At 36.1% G+C, this 23,908-nt stretch overlaps 1 protein-coding gene across 6 annotated transcripts in view; it reads left to right on the top strand.

Moving 5' to 3' along the window:
* Positions 1 to 1,019: 1,019 nt before the first annotated feature.
* LOC112525477 (DENN domain and WD repeat-containing protein SCD1) overlaps positions 1,020 to 23,908 on the top strand; it is a 29,260-nt gene continuing 6,371 nt past the window's right edge. For 2 of the 6 annotated variants that reach the window (XR_003070424.1, XM_025135619.1), the window contains exons 1-23: positions 1,020 to 1,492; positions 2,259 to 2,352; positions 9,149 to 9,202; positions 9,355 to 9,556; positions 9,910 to 10,051; positions 10,151 to 10,251; positions 10,869 to 10,932; positions 11,108 to 11,221; positions 11,564 to 11,781; positions 14,746 to 14,800; positions 14,886 to 14,969; positions 15,168 to 15,363; positions 17,219 to 17,348; positions 17,430 to 17,490; positions 17,574 to 17,618; positions 18,862 to 18,937; positions 19,066 to 19,139; positions 19,217 to 19,267; positions 20,630 to 20,787; positions 22,283 to 22,330; positions 22,857 to 22,914; positions 22,995 to 23,078; positions 23,618 to 23,864. Coding sequence is in view for 5 of the 6 variants with exons in the window: in XM_025135619.1 (XP_024991387.1) it covers positions 1,319 to 1,492; positions 2,259 to 2,352; positions 9,149 to 9,202; positions 9,355 to 9,556; positions 9,910 to 10,051; positions 10,151 to 10,251; positions 10,869 to 10,932; positions 11,108 to 11,221; positions 11,564 to 11,781; positions 14,746 to 14,800; positions 14,886 to 14,969; positions 15,168 to 15,363; positions 17,219 to 17,348; positions 17,430 to 17,490; positions 17,574 to 17,618; positions 18,862 to 18,937; positions 19,066 to 19,139; positions 19,217 to 19,267; positions 20,630 to 20,787; positions 22,283 to 22,330; positions 22,857 to 22,914; positions 22,995 to 23,078; positions 23,618 to 23,864 (2,530 nt within the window). In the remaining variant the exon portion in view is untranslated. The remainder of the gene's footprint in view (positions 1,493 to 2,258; positions 2,353 to 9,148; positions 9,203 to 9,354; positions 9,557 to 9,909; positions 10,052 to 10,150; positions 10,252 to 10,868; positions 10,933 to 11,107; positions 11,222 to 11,563; positions 11,782 to 14,745; positions 14,801 to 14,885; positions 14,970 to 15,167; positions 15,364 to 17,218; positions 17,349 to 17,429; positions 17,491 to 17,573; positions 17,619 to 18,861; positions 18,938 to 19,065; positions 19,140 to 19,216; positions 19,268 to 20,629; positions 20,788 to 22,282; positions 22,331 to 22,856; positions 22,915 to 22,994; positions 23,079 to 23,617; positions 23,865 to 23,908) is intronic. The other 4 variants (XM_025135622.1, XM_025135620.1, XM_025135623.1 and 1 more) reach the window with 4 other exon arrangements.

A 23,908-nucleotide genomic window follows, 5' to 3' on the forward strand; every position in this document is an offset into this window, starting at 1 on the left:
TTTAATATTATAAATTTTATAAAGATAATAATTCAATATTATGTTAGAATTCAATGATTATTCTAATTATATTTTAGATATTTTATATTTAAAATGAGATATTTATCCTGTATTTGATTATGTTTATCTGCAGTTATTTACACGAATTAATATATGGAGTTTTAATAAGTTGTATTTATGCATAATCTACTTGTAATCTTGAGTTTTAAGTAATATGCATTAATAAACAGTACTTTACGCATAAAAAATGATTTTTAAGAGTTTTTGTCAAATGCTTTATAATATAATATAAATATAATAATAAAATAATTTATTTTTGGTTTAATATTATAAATTTTATAAAGATAATAATTAAGTATTCTTTTAGAATTCAATAATTATCCTAATTATATTTTAGATATTTTATATTTAAAATGAGATGTTTATCCTGCATTTGATTATGTTTATCTGCAGTTATTTACACGAATTCAGATATGGAGCTTTAATAAGTTGTACTTATGCACAATCTACTTGTCATCTTGAGTTTTAAGTAATATACATTAATAAACAGTACTTTACGCATAAAAAATGATTTTTAAGAGTTTTATCAAATGCTTTATAATATAGAATAGATATAGAGACTTGAGATCATATGAGACCGGGGGTTTTCCGTAAGACCCGTATGACCAATTCTCAAACTTTGGATTAGATCTACTATCTCAACATTCATAATCACAAAATTGCTACGAGATTTCTAAATAATTACAAAATTGCCACCATGCAATTTTAGATTATTAGATCATTAGTTTATAAAGTTGATCAATGAACATAAATTAGTCTCACGAGTCTCACGAAAACCCTTGATCTCACGTGAACCAACCCTAGATATAGATATTTAACATAACAATAAATTACAAATTATATAACAAAAATGGCAATAAACGTAATTTACTATGTATTCATTGTATAATAGTATTACATGTCACAGTGAACACACCAGTATCAATAGGAGTTCGTTTGGCAACACGGTGATCCAGCGAATAAGCCCCGGATCGCCATATCCGCAATACGAGCTGCCTTTGAAACATCTGACTGCTTTTTTCAATTTTTTTCATCATCGAAAACCTTAATTCAGATCCATTTCACTTCTACAATCTCTCAAAGATTTTCACAAGCAGATCTGGGAAAGGAGTGTTTTTGTGTTAACTGTTAAAGGCATCATCAAAACCATCCATCAAGGGTAGTTCATTTCTGACAGTGCTCAATCAATCATCTATGTTGCCTTCTCTTTCTCTCTCTAGCTTGTAATTCCAAGTATAGTTAGAGAGAGAGAGAGAGAATGAGTCAGTTGTTCGAATACTTCGTGGTGTGTGGAATTGGACCGGAGATTCGTACGCTGGATGGTGAAAAAGGGTTTCATGGGACAGGGGTTTTCTATTTGGCTTCTCTCCTTGATCAGTACCCTCCTCCTACTCACATGCTTTATCCTCCTCCCCCGCCCCAGCTTCCCACAGTAAGTTTTTTGATTTGAATGCGATTTGATATCATATGGGTTTTCGTAGCCTCTGATTTCTGCTGTGTTGTATTGCAATTTGATTATCCTTCTCTAGAAATTTAGCCTAGTACCTTTTATATGCAGTCCTTGTTATAACTCTAATGCAGTTAACGATTTTATCTTGTAAGCTACATAACTTGCATATCAATTTTGAAGTTGAAATTAACAGTTCTAGCCTCGCAATTCAAGATGCAGTTCTCTCTACTTTTCCCCTCATCCTTTCCCTTCTTTTGGAATGATGAGTAATGTGCATCTTTTAATATATGAGTCGTGATTGTGTTAATCCCTGTTCAATTTTGTATCAACCCTGTCTTTATTCAAGAAGGTGAGATACTTGCTGGTAATGTAATTTCTACTTGCTTGTGGTTAAGTTGGAGATACGTTGTCAGACCAGAGGAAACAATGTATCAGTAACAGATGAAGGCTTGAAGTGTATTTTTCGTGGTGCATGATTTTATGTAGTGATAAAATTGGTATGCTAATATATGCTGTAATAATAATGTATCATCCCTTTTCGTCAAGCGGCATTGACCATGTGTGTTTCTCACCCTTGCAAACCATAGAGAATGTCTCTCCAATTTGAACCCTTGACCAATGGGGAAACCTTTGCATTGGGCAAAGGCATATTTCTGTATCTATATGACCAAATGTCATGATAGTTTGCTTCAGTATATTTATTCATGTTATGTTGCACTCTCATTGTCTAAGTTTTGTTGTAATGCAGTGTGTTCTACCTGCTGGCGTGGAATTCTACACAAGTGGGTTTGATTCCAGGAATGCATTATCTTTCCCACGCAGTTATCCTATTGTTTTAACTGGTATGTAAAATACTGAACTAATATCAAGGATATTTATCTTTTTCTTAGTGCTTCTCAGTTCATTTTGTTATTCATTTGCTTACTATTTGTTTAGCACATACCAAATGATTCTTCCAAGATATAGATGTGGGAGGCCATGAGGTTGTTTGGGGACACCAATTAGTGAAAAAACTTCCATAGGAGGGAATTTACTGAGGGTTTGACTATGGTAGTATGAACTAACAAAGAGAATACTTCTTAAATTTTGTAGTGGTTTGTTCCATTCATTAGGAACAAGAGGTCTGTAAGTAGTAATGTCTCTTAAACCTTTTCTTTGCAAGGAGATGGATCAAGCAGTTCAATTGAAAATGAGCACACACATGTAAACTAGGCAAACAATTCAACTAAATCCAATACTTCATTGACAGAAAAAATTACATAACATGATTACCAGCTGATGAAACACAACCTTCAAGGTAGCACAACTACCATAGAGCTACTAGCGGTAGTCTACAAATAAAGATAGATGGATATATGTGTGTATATATATATATATATAGAGAGATAAAGAGATGGAGATAGAGATAGAGAGAGACGAAGAGATAAAGAGAGTGAGCAAATCATTCAATTTTAAGATCATATCTGATATTACTTTGCACCAAAGAATGATGCATTCCAACAAGATATAAGGATGGAGATAGGCAATCAATTCTAGTGTATAAAGGTGCGGAGTAACATTGCTAGATGATTTCAATACGTGTGTCTTTTTCTTGTTTCCTCTTTTTTTCCCTTGTCCTTGAAGCCATCTTTTTGGATGCACACAACCCATTGACATCTCTCATCTTAAAAATTAACCATGTGAGCTAGCATGAATGATCACAATATTGCAGGAAAAATCCATTCTAGCTTATCATTCATCATTCACCTCAAAGAAAATCTAGATATTGATGTTGTAATCATTAGATGTAATTCACAAGATTTAGTCATAACACGAACCAAGAAAAGAACTAACAATTTGATGAAATAAAAAAGCCTTGCATCATGCATTAGTAGTAAATTGAATAAGAACTTAATAAATGCAATACAAGCATGTCAAATGCCCATGATTGAAACACTTTCCTAAATGGAAATTCAACCCTAAAGTTTCTAGCTAACAAGCGGATAAGATTGACAAAATTCTCTTCACCTCCGTGTCTCTACATGAGAGGATTCTTCATACTAAACAAGTATTTTGATGTGATAAATATGGATAGTAACTACTAAGAGAACAATGCTCAGAATTATGTTGCTTTTTCATGACCAAATAACAAGACGAGAGATAAAGAGATCAAATTACATCGAAGTTGTTGGAAAGGTCATCAAATGAGACATTCCTTGGCCATTTGGATATCTATGAGAGATAAAACTTCCTTTAGATTTGCATGAATAGGAACTAGAAGTTGGCTCTTTGAGAGCATCAAAGTACTTATTGTGTTAACACTTCTTCGTATCTCCAAATGCTTCCTATGCCATCAGCCCACCATATAGATTCGAATCCATTTAGTGATTTAGATAATAAGAGGTATGTACCTTGACATGCCTCTCCAAGTTAGGGTCTCAAACTATGGCTGTCAGTATTCTATGTGTTCAGTTTTCTATGTACCTCATGGGTTTTGGAACATCAACCCTTGGGGTCTCTCACACGAGTAAGCTGCTTGTGATTTTGTTCATCACAATGGTCACCTTATGCTAAGCATGTAATAAACTTGTCATTTTAAAACCAATATGCACATAATGAGTTGTAACAATGAAGGTCATGGCATGTTGATGCAATCAAGAAATTGTCTGAAAAAGTCCTGACTTGTCTTAAACATGTGGTAGTGAGATCAGTGTTTTTCTTATAAGACAAGGAATACAACTTGGTGAATATCACTTTGCTTTCTTTGTGGATGAGCATACTAGGACAAATGTGTCTGGATGTACAATGTACATTTTTTGTTTTTACTATTGTGTTAATTGACAAAACTAGCTCGTTCGTTTATGCAACAGCTAAAATGGTAGATAAACACTCGAGCTGTTATACCCTAGGTAGTGGGTCAAATAGTCAAATATAGTAGGCTAAGATACAAGTGCCTAATGCACTGATACAAGTAGATAATGCAAGAATTGTACTTAGTGTCATAGGATTAATAGGGGGGTTGGTCATTAGGCTATGGATCAAGCTAGGTGTGATTTTGGGCGAAAGCCTTGGGAGACATGCGACAGTCTCAAAGTGCCTGGAATTCAATTCTATGTTCCTTAAATCATGATTCATATCACCAATTCTGTTGTCATCGATTTGGTGTGAACAAATGGTATCAGAGGAGGAGATCTTGAGGAGTATGCCGTCAACAACCAAAAAGATGTTGGAAACCCTCAGTTCAGTGAAATCAAATTTGAGTTCCTTAAAAGAAGATCTGTTGATCGTGAAGAAAGAATAGAGGGAAGATTGTGAAGAACAGGGGAAAGGAGAAGACAACTAGGGAAAGAGATTTAGAGAAAGAAATAAGAGACTTATCTTAGTTGGAGGAGATCGATAATCAAGCCCTAATAGTTGAAGTCAATGAATCGATGTTTATGATGCATCATTAATTGAAATCTTATCACATAACCACAAATCTCTTGGGAGATGAATCAAGAATCCTAAAATTTGAAACTCCAAGGGCTCCATTTTTTGGCAGAAGTGAAGAAGATTCAGACTCGCGTCCAAATCTAGATACAGACTCACCAGATGGGTACTACCAAGCGCTTCAGGCTAATTCACCGGAGGGTTCTTCCACAATCTTGATTCTGCCCAGAAAAGTAAAAACATTTTCGTGCAAGGTGTAACACCCTAGTTTCTTTATTTGCTAAATCTTAATGTTTAAGCTTTAAATACAAGATTTTAGAACTAAATGAAGTACTCTTAAAAAAGAGTCCAACAACTGTAGCATTTATTAAGCTATCATATTTACAACGCAAGTAACTTACAAGTAGCTTACAAGGCAAAGCATGAGAAATCAAACATGAAGTGATGAGTTGTAAGGGCTAGAAGTATGTGTTGGGAAGCTATTTGATGACTAAGCAAGTCTAGTAAGCATGACAAAACAAGCTAGTTATGAGTTGTCAAGGCTAGAAGCATTTGTTGGCAAAAATTCATTATGACAAGCAAGAGCTAGAAGCAGGACAAATAAAAGCTAGTAGCATGGTGTGTGAAGATTCCTTTATATTAAGCATGATATGTCAAGATTCTTTTATATTAAGCATGAGGTGTCAAGATTCTCTTATCCTAAAAAATGAGGTGTTAAACTATCATAAGAGTATAATTTTAGGAGCAAGAAGACAAGTAGCTAATGCAATGAATTTACCTATAAATAGTGGTTGAAGTGTTACCTATAATTCCATACCAAAAATAGGAAATCTCTCTATTTATACTAATCAAGCTTGAAGAAAGAAATTAAGGAAAAGTTAAACATAGTCAAGGTGAGTACTTATGAGATTTATGAGGTACATACATGCTATATGCATTATAAGATATTTTGGCATGTTTGCTTTAGATGACGATGTTATACAAGACATGCATGATGACATGTTTTGATACAAGTATGTGTTTTACACCGAGGCATGAAAGCGTTTGCATGTTATGATACAAGTATGTGTTACACAAGGCATGAAAGTTTTTACATGTCAAGTATGACCATAAATATCCAACGTACGGGATATTATAAAAAGGGAAGTCTTGCAAACGGACCTTGTGGGGAAACCTTTAATGGACCCGGAGTTAGCAAACCTCAAGACAAGTATGGCATACTTACACGGTTCAAGTGAGATCTCAAAAGAATTTTTATGCATGATAAAAAGATTATTTTTGTGTATGATCAAGAGATTTAGTGAATTACTATTCACAAAATGTTAAACATCATGAAAATTGTTTATTCATGAAACCATAACTACTCACTAAACTTTTTAGCTTATATATCTCATGTATATATCTCAGGGAAGGAGTAAAGAGGATCTGCATAAAGTAGTATTGTTCTAATCAATAGCAAATTTTGTTGTATTATAAGCTATTGAGTTACGTTTCCACTAGTATTTGATCTCCGATGTAATTGTAAGCTAAGTTGTAAATAAAATTAAATTTCAAGTTCATATTCAAGACTTAGTTGTTGTAATTTTAAAGTAACGGCACCCGATTTAGTGTTTTAGAAATTTTGGGGATTTACACAAAGGATCCTCAATCCCGAGTTCGACTGAGAGAAGTACGACAACTTCGACGGTCTCGTCGATGGAAAATTCATAGACTACAACAGGTAAACTGGCATGAGGTTTGGCCCAATCTCTATATGGCCTATGTGACAGGCCAATCCCGCCTAATCCCAGTTGCGTTAAAACATCAACCCCTTTTTCTGTGCACGACTTCTCACTTTGCTTCCATATTTTGTTTCTTTTGTAAAAAATGTTAAATCGATCCTAAAGGGGCAATTAGTCGTTGATTTGAGGGGTATTATGACAGGAGAAAGGTTAAATGAGAGGAGATTTATATCCATGACTTTATCAGTGAATCGAATTGCAGAAGTAGGCAGAAATCATTTTATAACTATTTGGATCCTTTGTCAAAGGTAGTGGGGATATTAACAGTGTCTAGTCTATTCGTCAAAGTTTGTGAGGTGTTGCATTCAAATCGAGATTCAGACCTTTTTGGTCTAGTTCCTGCAAATGTCCATCCAAAGTTTATGGTTTATATCGTATGTTACATCAATATACTTGATAAAATCTTCTACTCAATGGGTATTGAAGAGGCTGGAGATTGCTCTGCTTCTTCATATCATCAATTCTAGGAGGCACTTGTTCCGGGTGATATTGTGGAGTTTGGGGATATTCTGGTTGGAGAAAAATCCCATGTTGATATGAGGGCCCTAATTGAGATAATTAATTCATCCCTTGCGATCAAGCAGGATTTCATGGATGGGGAGAATGAAATCGAGATTAGAATTACTAAAACTGTCTTTGAGGGGACTGATATCCAAGGAAAAAATGTGGTATTTGTCGGAACCACAATGATAAATGAGAATTTTATTGAGTGGGGAATAGATGTGGGGATGAATATGGATTCAAGGAAAGTACACTTCCAAATCCAAGAGGTGAAGAGGCATTACTGGATGAAGAACACACACTATTGAAAGAATTAAATGAGTTTAGCTGTGTTATGACTAGGCTATTTGGGTTGATCTACGTTTAGGCTACCAGGTGAACGTTAAATACTTTTGGAAATCATTGTGGAAGTTATTAGGCACCAAGTTATTGTTCAGCACTGCCTACCATCCGCAAATGGATGGACAGATGGAGGTAACTATCGAACACTCACAACCTTGCTAAGAAGTATGGTGAGCAAGTCCTTGAAAGATTGGGATGTTAAACTTTCTTTTACTGAGTTTTTCTTAGATCTCCAACTTATGCTATTGGATGCACACCATTTGAAGTGAACTATGGAGTGAATCCTCTCACCCTTATTGATCTGATACAACTGCCTAAAGGTAGTGAAGTTCACTTTGAGGCATCAACTCGAGCCAAAGAAATGCAAAAGATTCATGAACAAGTCAGCAAAGATTGAACATGTCAACGACTTGTACAAGAAAAAGGCCAACAAGCATCGCAAGAAGGCTCTCTTTGAACCTGGAGATCTCGTGTAGTTGAACTTAAGGAAGGAAAGATTTCCTTTAAAAAGGAAGAACAAGCTAATGGCAAGAGGAGATGGACCATATAAGGTGTTGACAAGGATTGGAGATAATGCCTACAAACTAGAGTTACCTGGGAATACAAACATATCAGCAACTTTCAATGTTGGAGATCTTTCTTCTTATCTTGAAGATGGTCCATTGGAAGATTTGAGGGCAAACCCTTCCTAACCAGAGGAGGTTGATGTAGAGGCATCCATGTTATTTTCAGCAAGTAGAACACCAACCCATTTTATGTCTCCGGCTCACCTTGGGTTTGATTCAGACTCTTATTTTGGGTTCGAAACAATTAAAGGGAGTATAATTTTCTGGCAGCCCAAAGGAGATTAAGATTCTTTCTCATTGACGCTTCATTAATAGTCTTTTAATTGCTTTCCAACTTTTGGTCTTTCTTTAGTCTTTTCGTTTTTTCAAGAGTTAGGTTTATCTTCCAGCCTATATATGGGGTTCCAAGTTGTAGCTGGAAGGCAACTTTTTTTTTTTTGAATAATGAGTTTATAATAGCTTGTGAAGCTGTTTTGAGTGTTCATACACAAAAGGAGTCGATTCTTGATTGTTGCTAGTGTGGTGCTGTTGCTTTATCACTAGTAACATTAACCTTCGCCAATTTGATTAATCTTGGTGGTGTTTAAGTACTTTATCCTTGATCTAATTAGATTGTTAATCTCACCCTAGTCTTATCCCTCTTTTTACCCATCCACCTACGCATCATTGGGCCACACTAAGCTTGATGAATTTGAAATGAAGATATGCTGGAAAAGCTCAGGGCAGTATGGTCAATTGAAGTTTGGGGAGATGGGGCCTGGGGTTTGGCTGAGATCAATAGGTGGGAGGTGGAAAAGAGAGAGATGTGATCCAAATATACCAAAGGACTTGGCGTTAAACCAGAAGCATGGAAGGATGCTATTCATGTTTTTGAATACTTATCTTCGACATTGTTATTTCCTTTCTAGATCCCTAAGATTGGCTCACATCTTCGTAATTTACTATAGCTTTTGACATTTGAGTACTTCTAATGAGTAGGATAAAGGTTTGTTCTTTGGTTGTATTGTAGATGTCGTGTTTCTTATGATAATCTCTTTTAGACCTGCAGATCTATTCTATTCAGTGTATAATGTTGTCTACACCGAAAATGACAGGTGGATCCGCATGTTTATTTCCCTTTCTCGTTTCTATGGTGCCTGTACATGACATGATTGTTCTATCCTCACCATTGTCTTGGTTATGTAGTTGGAGCAGTGTAGGAAGCACTTACTAATCTTTTATTATGTTTTGATGTAATTTGCTGCAGAGGGTGATGGTTCTAAGATTTATGTCAGTTGCATTGCTTTTCGTGATCCTGTTTGTGAGGATATTGCTGAAGCTTATCACATTCCGGCAAATTCATTTGCTGACAAATGTATATGTCTGGTTTCACGCGCTCCCAGTTTTCACATCCTTCGGGAAGTACTAGAGGAAATATATCTACTTTGCTTTTCCTCAAATGGAAGTAGGTAAGATTCTCCTTAGTTGTTTGCACAAATCAAATCTTCTACTTGTTATGCACATATCTATCATCAGTTTTTGCCTAATCATAGATGCTTACCTGCTGATGGACACACAGGTTCATCATTCATTAGATACTAATGAAGGCTAGGCAAAGACTTCCCAAAGACAATTATTTACATTATATCAATTTCTGGTGTTCTAAATATGTAATTCTTGATCACAAAGAATTATCTTGGTATCTTTTCAAAGTCCTAGTATTTAGTTCTTTCATAAACAATTGTTTATTCTTCTAGGTCATGGGAAAGCCCATATTATTCCTTTATTCTATATAATGTATTCAGCTCTGAAACCATTGCAGCAAGCCATTATGGGATGCTATCGCATATACTGTGTCCAAAGTGCCTTTGCCTACTCCTGGAAAAGAACGGGTTCTCTTTGCAATTGAGAATAGCTTGCTTTCGGTTGACTTTCCACCAAAGGATGGGCTTCCTCACGCTGATGTACGTGCATGAAATTATCGTGACAATGATCGTTGATGTAATTACTTGTTATGACATTGGCTGTTACACTTGATAATTGTTGCCTATTTACTTGAGCAGATATCTTTTCAACCGCTGGTGCAGTGCCTGGATGTCGACAATTTCATTAAACTGTTTACAGCTGTGTTGATCGAGAGGAGGGTTTTGCTTCGATCAAACAAGTATCTCTTTCACTTAAGATACATGAACTAATCAAAGTTCTGAGTTTCTTTGGTCTCTACTATTTATTTTTCTTTCACATATAAAGTTAACACCATATTCTTGGTCACGATGGCACCATGCAAGGCCCTGCAATCCATTTTTCTTAACTGATGATCAATTTTCTGTCATTCAATATGTATTCTCAGTAGATCATAGGTGTGAGTTTAGGAATGTGAGGAGCTAAGGCTGTAGAAAGGATTCTACATTTGTAGGATATCAGTTGCATAGGATATTAAACAATGATTAGTAAAAATGTGAAAATTTGAGCATCCCATATTGAGCTTGGATAGTGATATTTGCACAATTGCAACTAACTGTAGAGACTAAAGTAATCTGTAGATGACTTAAATAGATCTGTAACACAATATACGAGGCTCATGTAGTCATGGTGTTTTCTGGTATTTGTCATTTAATAGTGGTATAAGTCAAGTGAAAGACAATTATTACAGTTCAGTGAGTATAATTCTGCAAATAATTGTGAATTACTGCAAAAATATGGCAGTGTCTGTGTCAACCATTGGTTACTTTATGATTTTAAATGCATGTATTAATTCTTGAATTATTTGTTTTTATGTAGATACTCTCTATTAACACTTGCTTCCGAAGCTATATGCCATTTGATCTACCCGTTCCGTTGGCAGGTAAACTTTTGCTTGAATGTCAGAATCGGATATCTCAATGTCTGTGAGACTGAACTAATAAGCTAATCTTTCATGGAGGTTGCACATAATGTTTCACATAATCTTTGCATGCCACTGCAATCATGTGATCTTCCGTTGTATTGCTATCTGATGGTTGTTTGTTTGTGTGCTGAAGCATGTCTACATTCCGTTGCTATTTTTCAGTGGAGTAGACTATATTGATGCTCCTACACCGTATATGATGGGACTTCATTCAGGTGTTGATACTACTGGTCTGTCAATGGATGGTGTAAGTTCTTAAATTTAGCTGCATGATTGAATTACATCACTGTTAACACTTGTCTTATTTTTTCATTGCTTATCAACATGATAAAACTGTGTTGGGTGCTCTTGCTTCTCCTGCAATTTGAATTTTTTCCATTACAAAAGTGGTTGCTGTTTGAGGTTGGAAGTATTCTTTTCCTTAGGCCTTCCATGAGTTTCTAGTCGCTAATAACTCCTCATGGTCACAAATTCTCAATGCTATAGTTTCAAATGCCGCGTGCCACTTCGATAAGACAATGATGCATGTCAATCTACTCATATCATTTGTTAATTCAACATCAGATGTTTTGCTAACTATATTTTGTAGGTAGTGGTTGTTGATCTTGAACATAATTGCATCACCACCAACGAGGAAATTCCTCCCATCCCAGAGCCAGAAATGAGTTCTTTACGTAGCGATATTCTGAAGTTATTGCATCCTAATGTTGTTTGGATAGACTCACTGAAGTCTGATCTTGAGTCGTATGAGCAATATGCAAGATTTAATAGAAAGGCTTGGTCACCAGAGAATGATGTTCAGCTCAGGTAATACATAAAATCCGATGAAACTCATTAAATGCTGTCTTTCTTATCTAAAACTGCTGTTCTGAAACTGTTTTGTCAGTATATTCAATTCTTTTTTCTATTCTTTAGTTTTAATTAGACTGCCTTAGGTAGATTAGAATGAAGATTGCATTATCAAGATTCCACACATTATATTGTGTAATATGGCCAGAGTTTTAGCATGTCTTGGATGCAGGTTTTGGTGAAGTAAAGTAACAAAAGGTGAAAATCTCCTTTTACATGCAAAAGGTTATATGTGCTCGAAATTTTATGTTAAATACTACTGGATAACTTGCCCAGTGGTCACAGCTTTCATAATTCTGAATATTTATGTAAGAGTAAATTATGGATTTGGTCACTGTGGTTTAGGGGTTACTATGGTTTTGGTCCTTGAACTTCATTTATCACAAGAAAAGCCTTGTGGATTGCAGTTTGTGTTAGAATTGGTCCCTCAGCCTAATGTCCGTCCACCATCTCCGTTAACTACGAGGCAAATCTGTGTTTTGCCATTTTCTTCTATTTCAACATTTTTTAAAAATATTCTTTTTCCTTTTCCTGAATATTAATCTTCTTGACCTTAACCATCAGGAACAAACTCTAAAACCTAAATCGAAAACCCTAATAAAATCCTAAATCATAAAAAACTTTTTGGTCAAATCCTATCCTGCCCATCTTAAAAAATGTTACAGGTTGGGGAACTGTTGGTTCAAAGTCAAACCATTCCATAATCGTTTGTCCAAAAAGAAAAAAAAGTAGGTTTTTAGTAGTAGTTCCTTGTGTGTCAGAGATATAAAGCGAGTGCACCGGAAAAGAACGGGAACTGGGTCGTCATCTATTCTAAGCTATTACAGCGAGCGGCTGTAGCATTATGGAGCCAAGGAGCAAGGCAGTAGATAAGATAGAAGAAGGGGTCAGGCTCTCGGTGGAGCAGAGGATATATATAGGTCCAATCTCATCTGCTACGCTTCTTCGTTGCTTGGTCGAGACAAGAATGGGACTCTCATCTTTCCAACTGGGGAATTTCTCGGTGTCTACTAGGGTGAATCGTGCTCATCAACTTGATCTTCCGGGGGAACTGTATGCCCAAACAGGCCTGGAATAACTATGTGAATGACGGCAGCGAGAGGAACTGAGTTCGAAGGTAGGTGGATAGAATGCAAAGACCAGACGTGAAACGGCAAAATAGGGTTTTCTCTGTTGACCAGGTCAATGAAGGGTTGTTGAGAGGACCTGGCCTACCAGGGCGAAGAACTGGACAACCACTGCTGGTGGTTTTTGCTGGCAGGCGGCAGCAACCAATTTTCGTCTATCATCAGTTACACGCTTGTCTCCGGTTTCAGAAGTCAAACCATTCCATAAATCAGTGTTACATTGTGTTCGTTTGAATCATAACGAGATTTAATGGGTCTTATGGTACAAAGTGTATGCCATCGAAGGCAGGGTGGAGGCTTCTTTCAGGAATGACATTCTTTGGATAAAATCTTGTTTCAGATTCCAATAACTGGAGGAGGCTGCCGGCAATGGAAGAGAGAAGATAGCCGCCGGCAATGGAGGAGGTAGCGGAGGATGCCTTTACTCAATGACCACTGTACCTTCGCCAGAGAGCTCCCTTTGCGGTGAAGAACAAAACCCATTTCTTTTGTTCACTTGAAGAACACAACCCAGCTTTAGCTTGACAGACATTTCTATTTTTCATGTGAAAAACAAAACCCATATCACGGTTCTATCGCTTTTAGGTTTTTTTTTGTTTTCTTATTTAAATTTAAAGTTTTGATTTATGTTAATGGGTTTTGTATCATAGTTTTTTAATAAATTTGTGGTGGTTTATGTTCTTGATATTCATGCAATTGTTCTTGATGGCTAAAGGTGGAGAAGATGAATACAGAAGGAAAAAAATAGAAAAATTGTCAGAATTGAGTAAAATGGCAAAAGGACAGATTTGCCCTCGTAGTTAACGGAGATATTGGGTGGACGTTAGGCCCAAGGACCAATTCCAAAACAAAAGAACCCCGAATTACTCCTTCTAGAATACTTCCGGTGGGGTTGGGCTGGTAGGTGGGTGCCTAACAAAGATTATGACAGTATCTTAAAGAAGCCAAATAATTTATATCATGTTAGATTCTAGCAATATACTTTCTGGCTTGGAATATAAAAATGAACTCTTTCATGACAGTTGAGGTTTGAAGATAAAAAAGAATTTTCATGAATGAAGAGATCAAGTACCAGAGGTCACAGAAAAAAGTTCAACTTCAATTTCACACACATAGAAAAAGCAATACAAAAATATTGCTTATACAACTTGTTACCATAGACATGAAACTAAATCAAATTGGTTGTCGAATCTTAGGAATGGTTAGCATGTTTTAAAATGGGTATATTTATTAAGTCATTCCTTTACTGGATGTAATGGAAAAACCCTTCACAAAGAAATGGAAAAGAGGGGTCTGATGGCAGCATTCCATTCCATTCCAATTGTGTACTGATCCATTCCATTCCAAGTGTGTAACCAAAGAATATCTTTCCACTCCTTCAGAATGATTCATTCCATTGTGGCATTGATTCAATTATACCATACACAAAATTAGCTATGCAATCTAACAATTGAGCTAGGATCACTTCATCCCCTGAACAAACTGGAATATATAGCGATAATCTGTAACTGTTCTTGGGTTTTAGGCAGTAGTTTATTGGATAGTACATATTCTTCATCTCTGACCTTATTATGCTGCAATATCTTTCTTAATGCAATTAGCAAAATGGTGTTGCTTTCAAGGTTATGACTTTTACTAGTTGCTTGCTCAATAACTTGCTTAGGTACAGTGTATTGCTCATGCTTGTTAAGTTATTGAGTGTGTAGTATGGTAAAGCAGGCTATTTTTAATTAATAGAATTGCATTTTGATCTAATAGATGCTGACCCTTTGAAAATTTTTTCCTTGTATTTCAGAATCATTTTTCTCAAGTTCTTTGCTTCAATCTTGGGAGGCTACCGCAACTTCATAGTAAGGAATATAACCTTATTTTAGTTTAAACACTGCATGTGCTTTATAAATATGGAACAAATACTATATCATATCCTATTTCCAGGAAAATACTGCAAATCAAGTGTTCAACACTCAAGCATTTCTGAAGAAGCGTTCGCGGGCAACTCACCAACCAATAGATGAGATGGTAACAGACTTGACATGATGGTTTAAATTTTACTTATTAGAATTACCAACCAATCCACATGATTATATAAGTGGATAATTTGTTTTGTAATTGAAGTGCTTTATATTTTATCTGTACATTCCTATTTTTGGCTTCTGCAACCCACTAAATGCAATCTTACTATATTTTGTTTTTATACTTTCTTTTGCCATTTTACAGGTAACTCAGTTTCTGGAATCTCAAGGATTCTTGGATTATTTAGAAAGAGGTATAGGTTCTAGTGAAAACGGTAGTAATCTTCTTGATAAGTTGCAAGATGCAATTGGGCGAGGTCAAGATCCTCTTTCTATTTTGCCCTCAGCCTCAGCAGAGCCTGAGATTATAACTATATCAGACCCTGGTCTGGGAATATCAGGTACATCTCGTGTTGCTGTTCACTTGATTAGCAGAACGATGGAAGTTAGTCCTATTAATACTAGTACTTTCGGTTCACAGGTCCAACTTGTGTAAACCTATCTATTTTCTTCCGTGACAATGCATTATTCTTTCTGAACCTATTATGTTTTTCATGTTTATCAGAGCTCATGGCTCTTAGTACAAATACTAGGCTCCCAAGACCAACCACAGTAGCCCCATGCTGTCAGCAGCGCCATCTTCCAAATCCGACAAGTTTGTGCGTCCCATGCTGCTAAAAGCCTAAAACCAAACCAAAGGAGCCAGTATGTCCACCTGGAGGTGGGTTCGTCCTCCCCCTGGGGGGGGGGGTGGTACGCAATCCTTTTCTCTAGCCCAGAGGACTGTTCTCCGTGAAGACCCCCGGCTTGCAAAAGAGTGTGTGAAAAACAGAGCATGGACAAAAAGGCTGCAAAGGAAAGAAGATTAAGGGTAGACATGCAAATGAAAATAAGGAAAGAATTGGAAAAAGGAAAGAAGATCAAGGCTAGAGGAGAAAATGAAAAGACGACTACCATATAATCGTAAGTAGCGAAGGGAAGACAATGACACAATCCCCTAGTCTATCTTTTTACTCAGGTACTCTAGATCCCTCCCCCCATCCTTAACCTCTCGAGCTTCCTTCCTCTCATATAGACCAGCCATAGGTCTCTGCCCCTAGTCCACTACCCTAATCTTATGTCTTTAAGAACTCCTATCGGAGGTGAGGTCCATCGAAATGTCTAAGGCACCCGTATCTATACTTAGTTACTCATCCCACATCCTCCTTGGGGTACCCCTCCTCCCTGCCCCCACGACTGTCACCCTTTCTACGAACATGCCCAAACCACAACAATCTTCGTTCTCTCAATTTATCTGTGATAGGAACTCTCAACTCTTCCCCGGAGATGCCTTCAGTACTCTATCAAACATTGTTCGACCAGAGGTCCACCTAAGCATCCTTATACTCCCAACTTCCTTTCATGGGCCTTCTTTGTTGCCCAACGCTCTGACTTGTACAACATTACAACATAGTTGGTCCGATTGCTACCTGTAGAATTTGCCTTTTAGTTTTAGTGGGATGCTGCTGTTACAAATTAATGACTTATCTCCACTCTCTCTAGTAAGATGATCTGTTTGTCAGGGTCTTATATTGACTTGTTTGTTCTTGGAATACATCACTGCATATGTGCCTCTCCAGATTCAGTGAAATGCTCTGATATTTATTTTGTTTCGATTTTTCACACATCACACATGTAATTTTCTGTTTCATTCTCCATCTGTATATTTTGTTTCAAAACTGTGTGTTCATGTTTTGTTTGTCAGTTTATATCTATATATTATCTTCAGGATGAGTATAGAAGATATGGTTAGACAAGATTTGAGCATTAGCCTTGGCCCACATACCACTATTATTCTGCATATTCATGTCCAAGTTTAGTAATACACAATGCTTGGTAACACTTCATGACACTTCTATACTCCAAGTAACTTGGTGCTCTCAAGTAGCTGCTCCCTTTAGCACGATGGTCACCTCGTGGGTACAATCAGGATTGAGGGGAACTGGTGGTGAATCATGCAAGTCACGATATATGGGGGAGTTTTTTGAGTTGTCCCTCATCTAGTATCTGTTCCACGTTGGATTTAGACACAATTCATTTGCATCCTACCAAATCTTAAGGAGTGTTGGCTTTTATATTTACTTTTTATATCATCTTCATTGTCAGCACACCGTGGCTGTCTTTGTACTTTATATCGTAGTTCACTATCACCAAACTGAATCATGCTTTCTTAGTTTATGTTGCAACTATGCTAATAAATTTTGTTCTATGCATCAGGATCTGGTACTAGATATACTTATGACAGGTTCCCTTCCAACTATAGATCAGAAGAGCAGGAGGAAAAAAGGAAGCAGATACTGTCAGCAGCTAGTGGAGCTCTTGAATATGCCATAAAGCATAATCCTAGGTGAAAGTTTTATACTTCAGTGAGAATGTATATAAAGCAGAGACCTCTGTTGCTAACTTTTTATATGCTGTTATATACCAGTTCACCTTCAATGTTGGATGGAGAGTCCAAAGGAGAAAGTCTAAGTCCTAGAGAGAGGGCTGTAAGTTCCCTTGATCACAGGTCATCCCCTGGTAATTCTAGTATTCGATGTTTTGATTCAGTTTAAATATCTGTAACTTACAGGCTGAACGGGAGCGCATGGTCTTGGATATTAAAGTGAAGCTGCAGGTGAGGACAGGGTCTGTTCATAGGTTTCCCTTCAGGGAGAATCTTTCATGTCCAGTTGATACACCCAAGAAAATTCATTTGATCATTTCTATCATCATCTGTAATTATAGATCATGATTCTTTATAACACCGCATCCTCCCTCTCTCCATTATACGAGCACACACACGTTTGTATGTATGTGAATGAATATGCATGCATGCATGTAAGGAAGTACATACATACACATCCATGCATGCATGTTGTTGAATGTATGCATGCTTCTAGCACTTGGACATGACAGTTTTCTTCTCTGTCTTCTTTGTCTCTTTATGTTTATTATGCTCTCTTTCTCTTGCACTGTCTCTCTCACACCCGCACACTCGCATGTGCACATAGTTTATGTGCTACTTCATGTGCATAACAATAGAATTTAACCTACTGTCTTTGTCTCTCTCTTTCTCGCCACCTTTCTGACTTCATGTGCATGAAAATTTCCTAATCTTATGGTTATTAGGAGTTTGGAATAGATTTGGGAGTTGTATTTCTGGTGTGATGGAGTTTGGTGGTGCTGGAAACTAGAGGAGGAAAATAGTACTTATTTGTTATAACTCTCATGTATGTATATTTGGTTTGCTAAGATCATAACTAATGAAAAATCTAAGCATAAAAGTGAAACAGGGTACTTTAGTCACCCAAGATTTTCCTGATTCAGAATTTCACTAAGGAACCAGATGAAAATCGTAAGACCTCATGAGTTGTGGCGTGATGGAGGAATGACCATATTGTTATCTGGTCCAAGTTTATACATGGAAAATTAAGTCCTTGAATTAGGGAGTGTCATCTTGTATTTCTCCATTATTATATATACCATTCTCTAAAATAATATGCAGGAAACATCATTTACATGAAACCACTATAATGTTATCTTTCCAAATTATCTGGGCACTTAAATTATAAACCTATAAACTTGTTTTGTATTCTCATTTTCACTTTGCACATTTGCACCTAATGTTGACTGGTAAGCAAACGATAGGTTGCTATCGTGGTCTTCTGGAACAGCGTTATATTTCACCATAGATGCATGCATATATACTCTTTTTAATGCTCTTCACATGACCATAACTGCTAGATTTATTTTATGTTTTATGTTTTTCTGGAAATAGTCAATTTTATATTCTTACAATCTTACCATCTAAATGTTGTGTCGATCTTGTATAATGTTCCCGATTTGATAATCAATGGTTTTTGTTATTGCTGAATCAGGGTCTATGGTTACGTCTTTTGAAATTGGGAGCGACTGATGATCCTCTTTCATCATTTGAATATGGAACAATCCTTGGTATGCTCATGAGCTTGAATAGAAACTTTATACGAGTTCTATTTTTCTATTCTTTGAAGGGATTTTAGTGTGTATGTTAGGAAATAATGCTTATTGGTTTTAGCTTTGACACCATATAATCTTTGCAGCTTTGATAGAAATTGATGCAGAGGGAATTGGTGGTAGTGGCTTTGTTGAATGTATAAGGGAACATATTCACTCGGTATGCAACAATGTGAACCATAAGCTGATGATAGAAGTTATCGTGATTGGGAACTTACATATTCTTTGTGGTCTCAGGGTTGGCAAGGTCAATTGACTGAAGAGCAGTTCATTGCAGTGAAAGAACTGGTATGTCAATGCTCTATGCTATTCCTTGGTTGAGAAATTATTTTATGCATACTGTAGTTATTTTTTATCACTCTTTTTGTTGGGTGTGCTTTGGCATGATGGTAAAAGTCACCTAATCTGTTGTCCTGGAATGGCTTCTATTGAAGAGTGACGATATTTATACTGTAGCTGTTCCAAGCCTAAACTTAATACTTAGACTTATTTTATTTGATACCACAGTGATTCCCTATGTAAATGGAATATTAACATGTTATAGCTTTAATTAGTTCAAAAATATTTTATATCATCTGATGTTAGAGCCATGGTGATGTTTCTCATTTGGCATTCTCGTTATTGATCATGATTAAAGTTCTCATTTGGCATTCCCATTATTACATTTCCTTGTATAAATTACAGCTTGTTAGATGTCTTAGTTGTATGTTGGTTGGGTCTAGTGGCAGCAGTATCTTTTTTTGGGCCTGCTGTATTTTTTAATGTACCATATTCTTTCTCACTCAGATTCTGTTGTTCTCTTAGGGAGTGTTTGCGAATTAATTCTTCAAAATTAACGAGTCCAATGAAATCATAAGGGATAGATAACACATACATATAGCTTAAGTGCATCTTCTTCTTTGAATTAGTGCTTTTGTGAAGAATTATTTTGTCAGCATTATGACTGTTGCTTATTTGATTCATTGTGTACACGTTAATATAGAGAATCAAGTATGCTGGACACTTGGTTCTGGATTTGGATGGTTCCATATGTGATTGAGTGGATGTATTTGAAAAATTATGCAACTTTGTAAAAATCATGTGTTTTAGCACATGAAAATGTATGGAGGTGGACTGATCTTTTAGCACATGAAATATATGGTATATGTATATGTTTTTTTAGCTAATGAAATATATAGTAGATGATCCTTTTTAGCATATGTGATTGAGTAGATGCATATGTTTTTTAGCACATGAAATATATTGTGCTTCTTGCTTCTAGAGGCCCCTCTTTTTCTTTATTCCAGTTTCACATCATTGTTCTTGAGCCTCTTGAGAATTTCAAAGGGAATCCTATTTATGGCAAGTTTGACATGTTATATCATGCTCCATTCTTGAGGAGTTTTTGTGGTGTTATCGTATATAAGTCGAGTTTAGTCTATAGGTGTTTAGCAGTATATTAGTTCATAAATTAAAAATGTACTCCCCCGTCCCAAAATAAGTGTCTACATTTCTATTTTAGTTTTGTCTCAAAATAAGTGTCCACATTTCTGTTTTAGTTTGTCCCAAAATAAGTGTCCAGTTTCAAAAATAAAATTCTACTTTCCGGTTCTACCCTTGATTATATGATGGAGAAAATTTCTCAGTTTTTCATCCTTTTATCTAACACAGCTAAAAACGGCAATCACTCGTGCTACATCGCGGAATGATATAGCAACTATTAGAGATGCCCTTGAGGTTTCAGCTGAAATGTACAAGAAAGATAGGAACCATGTTTCTGATTTTGTTCAGCGACATCTACGTTCTCTTTCCATCTGGGAGGAGTTACGGTATGTTTTTACTGAACTTGATGTGCATCTTGGACCTACTCGTGTTTATAATAATTAACAGTCAATTATTTGTGTGTGTGTGTGGTTTTTATGCAATAAGCAGCTTCTAAAAGAGGAAAGAGAAATGTATTTACAACTTTCTTAAACCTGCAATTCCTATCAGAGACAGAAGAACCATAGTCAACTAGCATGTATGAATGTCACAGAATAAATCATAATTGAGTCATCTTTCTCTTTATGGAAGAATCATGGTTGAGTGGTGCCTATGAGAATGTTACACAATCAATATAAGAGAGCAGAAAAGTAGTAAAAATGAAAATAAGTAAACAGGGCTATTGGTATAGCAGTGGCATTTGCATGTGAGGTAGCCACCATGTAAATATTAGCTTACTTAATCTGTGCACCGTGCTCATTCATCTGTAATGAGATCAAAGATCCATTCGAAAACCTTTTTTTACTTAGTCGTCTATAATGAATGATCTTCGTTGCGCTTCTATCTTATGAGGGTTCTTCTGCAATTCCTATCAGATATGGAAGAACCATAGTCAACTAGCATGTATGACTGTCACAAAATAAATCATAATTGAGTCATCTTTTCCTTTATGGAAGAATCATGGTTGCGTGGTGCCTACGAGAATGTTACACAATCAATATAAGAGAGCAGAAAAGTAAAAAAAATGAAAATAAGTAAACAGGGCTATTGGTGTAGCAGTGGCATTTGCACGTGAGGTGGCCACCATGTAAATATTAGCTTATTGAATCCGTGCACCGCGCTCATTCATCTGTAATGACATCAAAGACCCACTTGTAAACTTCTTTTTTACTTAGTTTTCTATGATGAATGATCTTTGTTGGGCTTCTATCTTATGAGGGTTCTTCTTGGATCTTAACTTGTCTTCTGTCTAGGATTTAATGCAAATATGTACCATTTGTTTATGCAGAATGTAATTTTGGAGACTTGCATAAGTTAGCTTCATTATGTATGGCCTAATTTCGTTGTTTAAAAATCTCTAAACACGAGTCAATAATGTGGTATGATCTTGTTTAAAAATCTCTAATCCGTGAGGCTAAAATGACGACGCTAAGCAATGTCATGTGACCCCATTGGACATAATTGTGAAAAAAGGGTCACAGAAGTTTTTCATACTGCAACAGTTCTCATGTGTCGTATTTTTGTCAAATACTATGAGATCAAGAATGTAACTTGAAGCAAAATAAGGTGACTGATAGTATCTACGACACAAAATGTGTGTCAAAAATTAGTTGTGATCTCATTCAACAATTGATTTGTCTTCCATTTTATTGCTTTCAGCATGTACAACCGAGGTAATGATTTTTTACTTTGATGTTATTGGTTCTAAGCACCTAAGCATTTACTTTGTTCATGTGAACTGTGTAGTTCAAGTTAAGTAACTCTATATCTCTATATGCTAAAATTTTAAATTGCTGTTTCTTTTATGTATCACTGTTTTAATATCTATGAATCTTATTGCAGCTTCTGGGACGTATACTTTGAGTATCTAATGGAATGTTTTTCAAACAAGTAAGTAGCTATATGTTGATTCTGCATTGCAGTTTTTTCTGAAAAATGATTTATTTCTTGCATAAATGGTATTCTAGTAACGCTAAAACCCATGCTTCATAATAGAATTGGTACAAGATAGTTCTCCAAACACCAAAACAACTTATTAAAAGACTACAAACATTGTACAAGCAAAGTTCTTTCTAATATGGTTTCGTACGTGTTTGAGAAGAATGTAATTTGCATGATATGATTGTTATTCTGTAGCTTGTAATGTTTGTCACTCGTTTCTGGACCTCCTTTTCAGTACTTCTGTTTCTAGACCTCGACTTTATCTAACTGAATCAGATCCTGACAAACAAGTTATATTACATGTAGAAAATAGAAATGACTAGGAAAGGAAACAAGCTGAATAGATCGATTCAAATTTATAGAAGTCACAAGATAGCTTATCTGAGGACATCAATGCTTCTGCCTCATAAGCTCCCCCTTTAGATCTTGAATAAAGTAATATCGTAAACTTTATTATTGTTTAACGAATTTTCAGGTCAACTAACTATGCAGCATTGGTGACTGCACAGCTAATCATTTTGGCCACTCACATGGTATTATTTTCTCCTTCCTTCTCCTCAAGTTTTCTATCCCTTCATCCTCTTTTACTGATTTAGTCCTCATTCTTATGAAGGCTGGATTAGGTCTTCCTGACACGGATTCATGGTATATCATCGAAACAATTGCAGGGAAGAACAATATTGGTTACAGTCATATTGTAAGTTAAATGTAACCATGTTCTCAGTGATCTATTTGTGTTCATTTCAGGTGGATATTTTTAGTTTAAATGCCATACTTAATTGATAACCAATTCAAGCATCTTGCCGGGTTTCCCAAACCTTTTTTCTTCTTTTTGAATGATATATATTATTGTTTTTGGAGTGATTCTACTTTGCATTAAGACCCCTGCATACAGTATGTTGCTCCAGGTAGAAAATTGTTTCGTACCCCTTCTCCAGTGCTGCTGGATGTGATAGTCACCTTGCTGGAACCATTCTAGATTCTAATCTCCTGCAAAAGCAAATCCACATGTCTCTTTTGTTAAGCCACTATATAATCATTTTTAGCGTAATTTGATAGGCAAGCATTAATGTAGGCAATTGGCAAATTTTTCCGTGAAATAGGACATTTGGAATTTGTGACTTTGCTTGTCTATGTGACAGTTATTCATGTGTGCTAATTGCTTGATGTTTCTGACATGTGTGCTTTAATCCTACATACATCTTGCTGAATCTGTCATCCCTTAATATTAACCAGATAAAGCTTAGGGGATATATGTCACATATCCAGCAACTATGTATTGGTTATTGGGGTATTTATTCAGTCAAGTCTCAAAGTATCTCGTCTTTATCATTGCCCTCCCCACGCCCACAAGATGTTACAACCGACAATCAACAACCTGCGGAGGCTTCTGGTAGGAGCTGGGTCCAGAGTATGTTTAGCAGGGATACTACTTTAAGGACCAACTCATTCACTCGTGTCCGTAAGTGGACGTCTGACCATGGTGTGTATAACATTCTCTTACACCAATATTCTGATTTAATCTGC

Source organism: Cynara cardunculus (genome assembly GCF_001531365.2).
Source record: "Cynara cardunculus var. scolymus isolate 2C chromosome LG 13, CcrdV1, whole genome shotgun sequence".
Taxonomy (NCBI): Eukaryota; Viridiplantae; Streptophyta; class Magnoliopsida; order Asterales; family Asteraceae; genus Cynara; species Cynara cardunculus.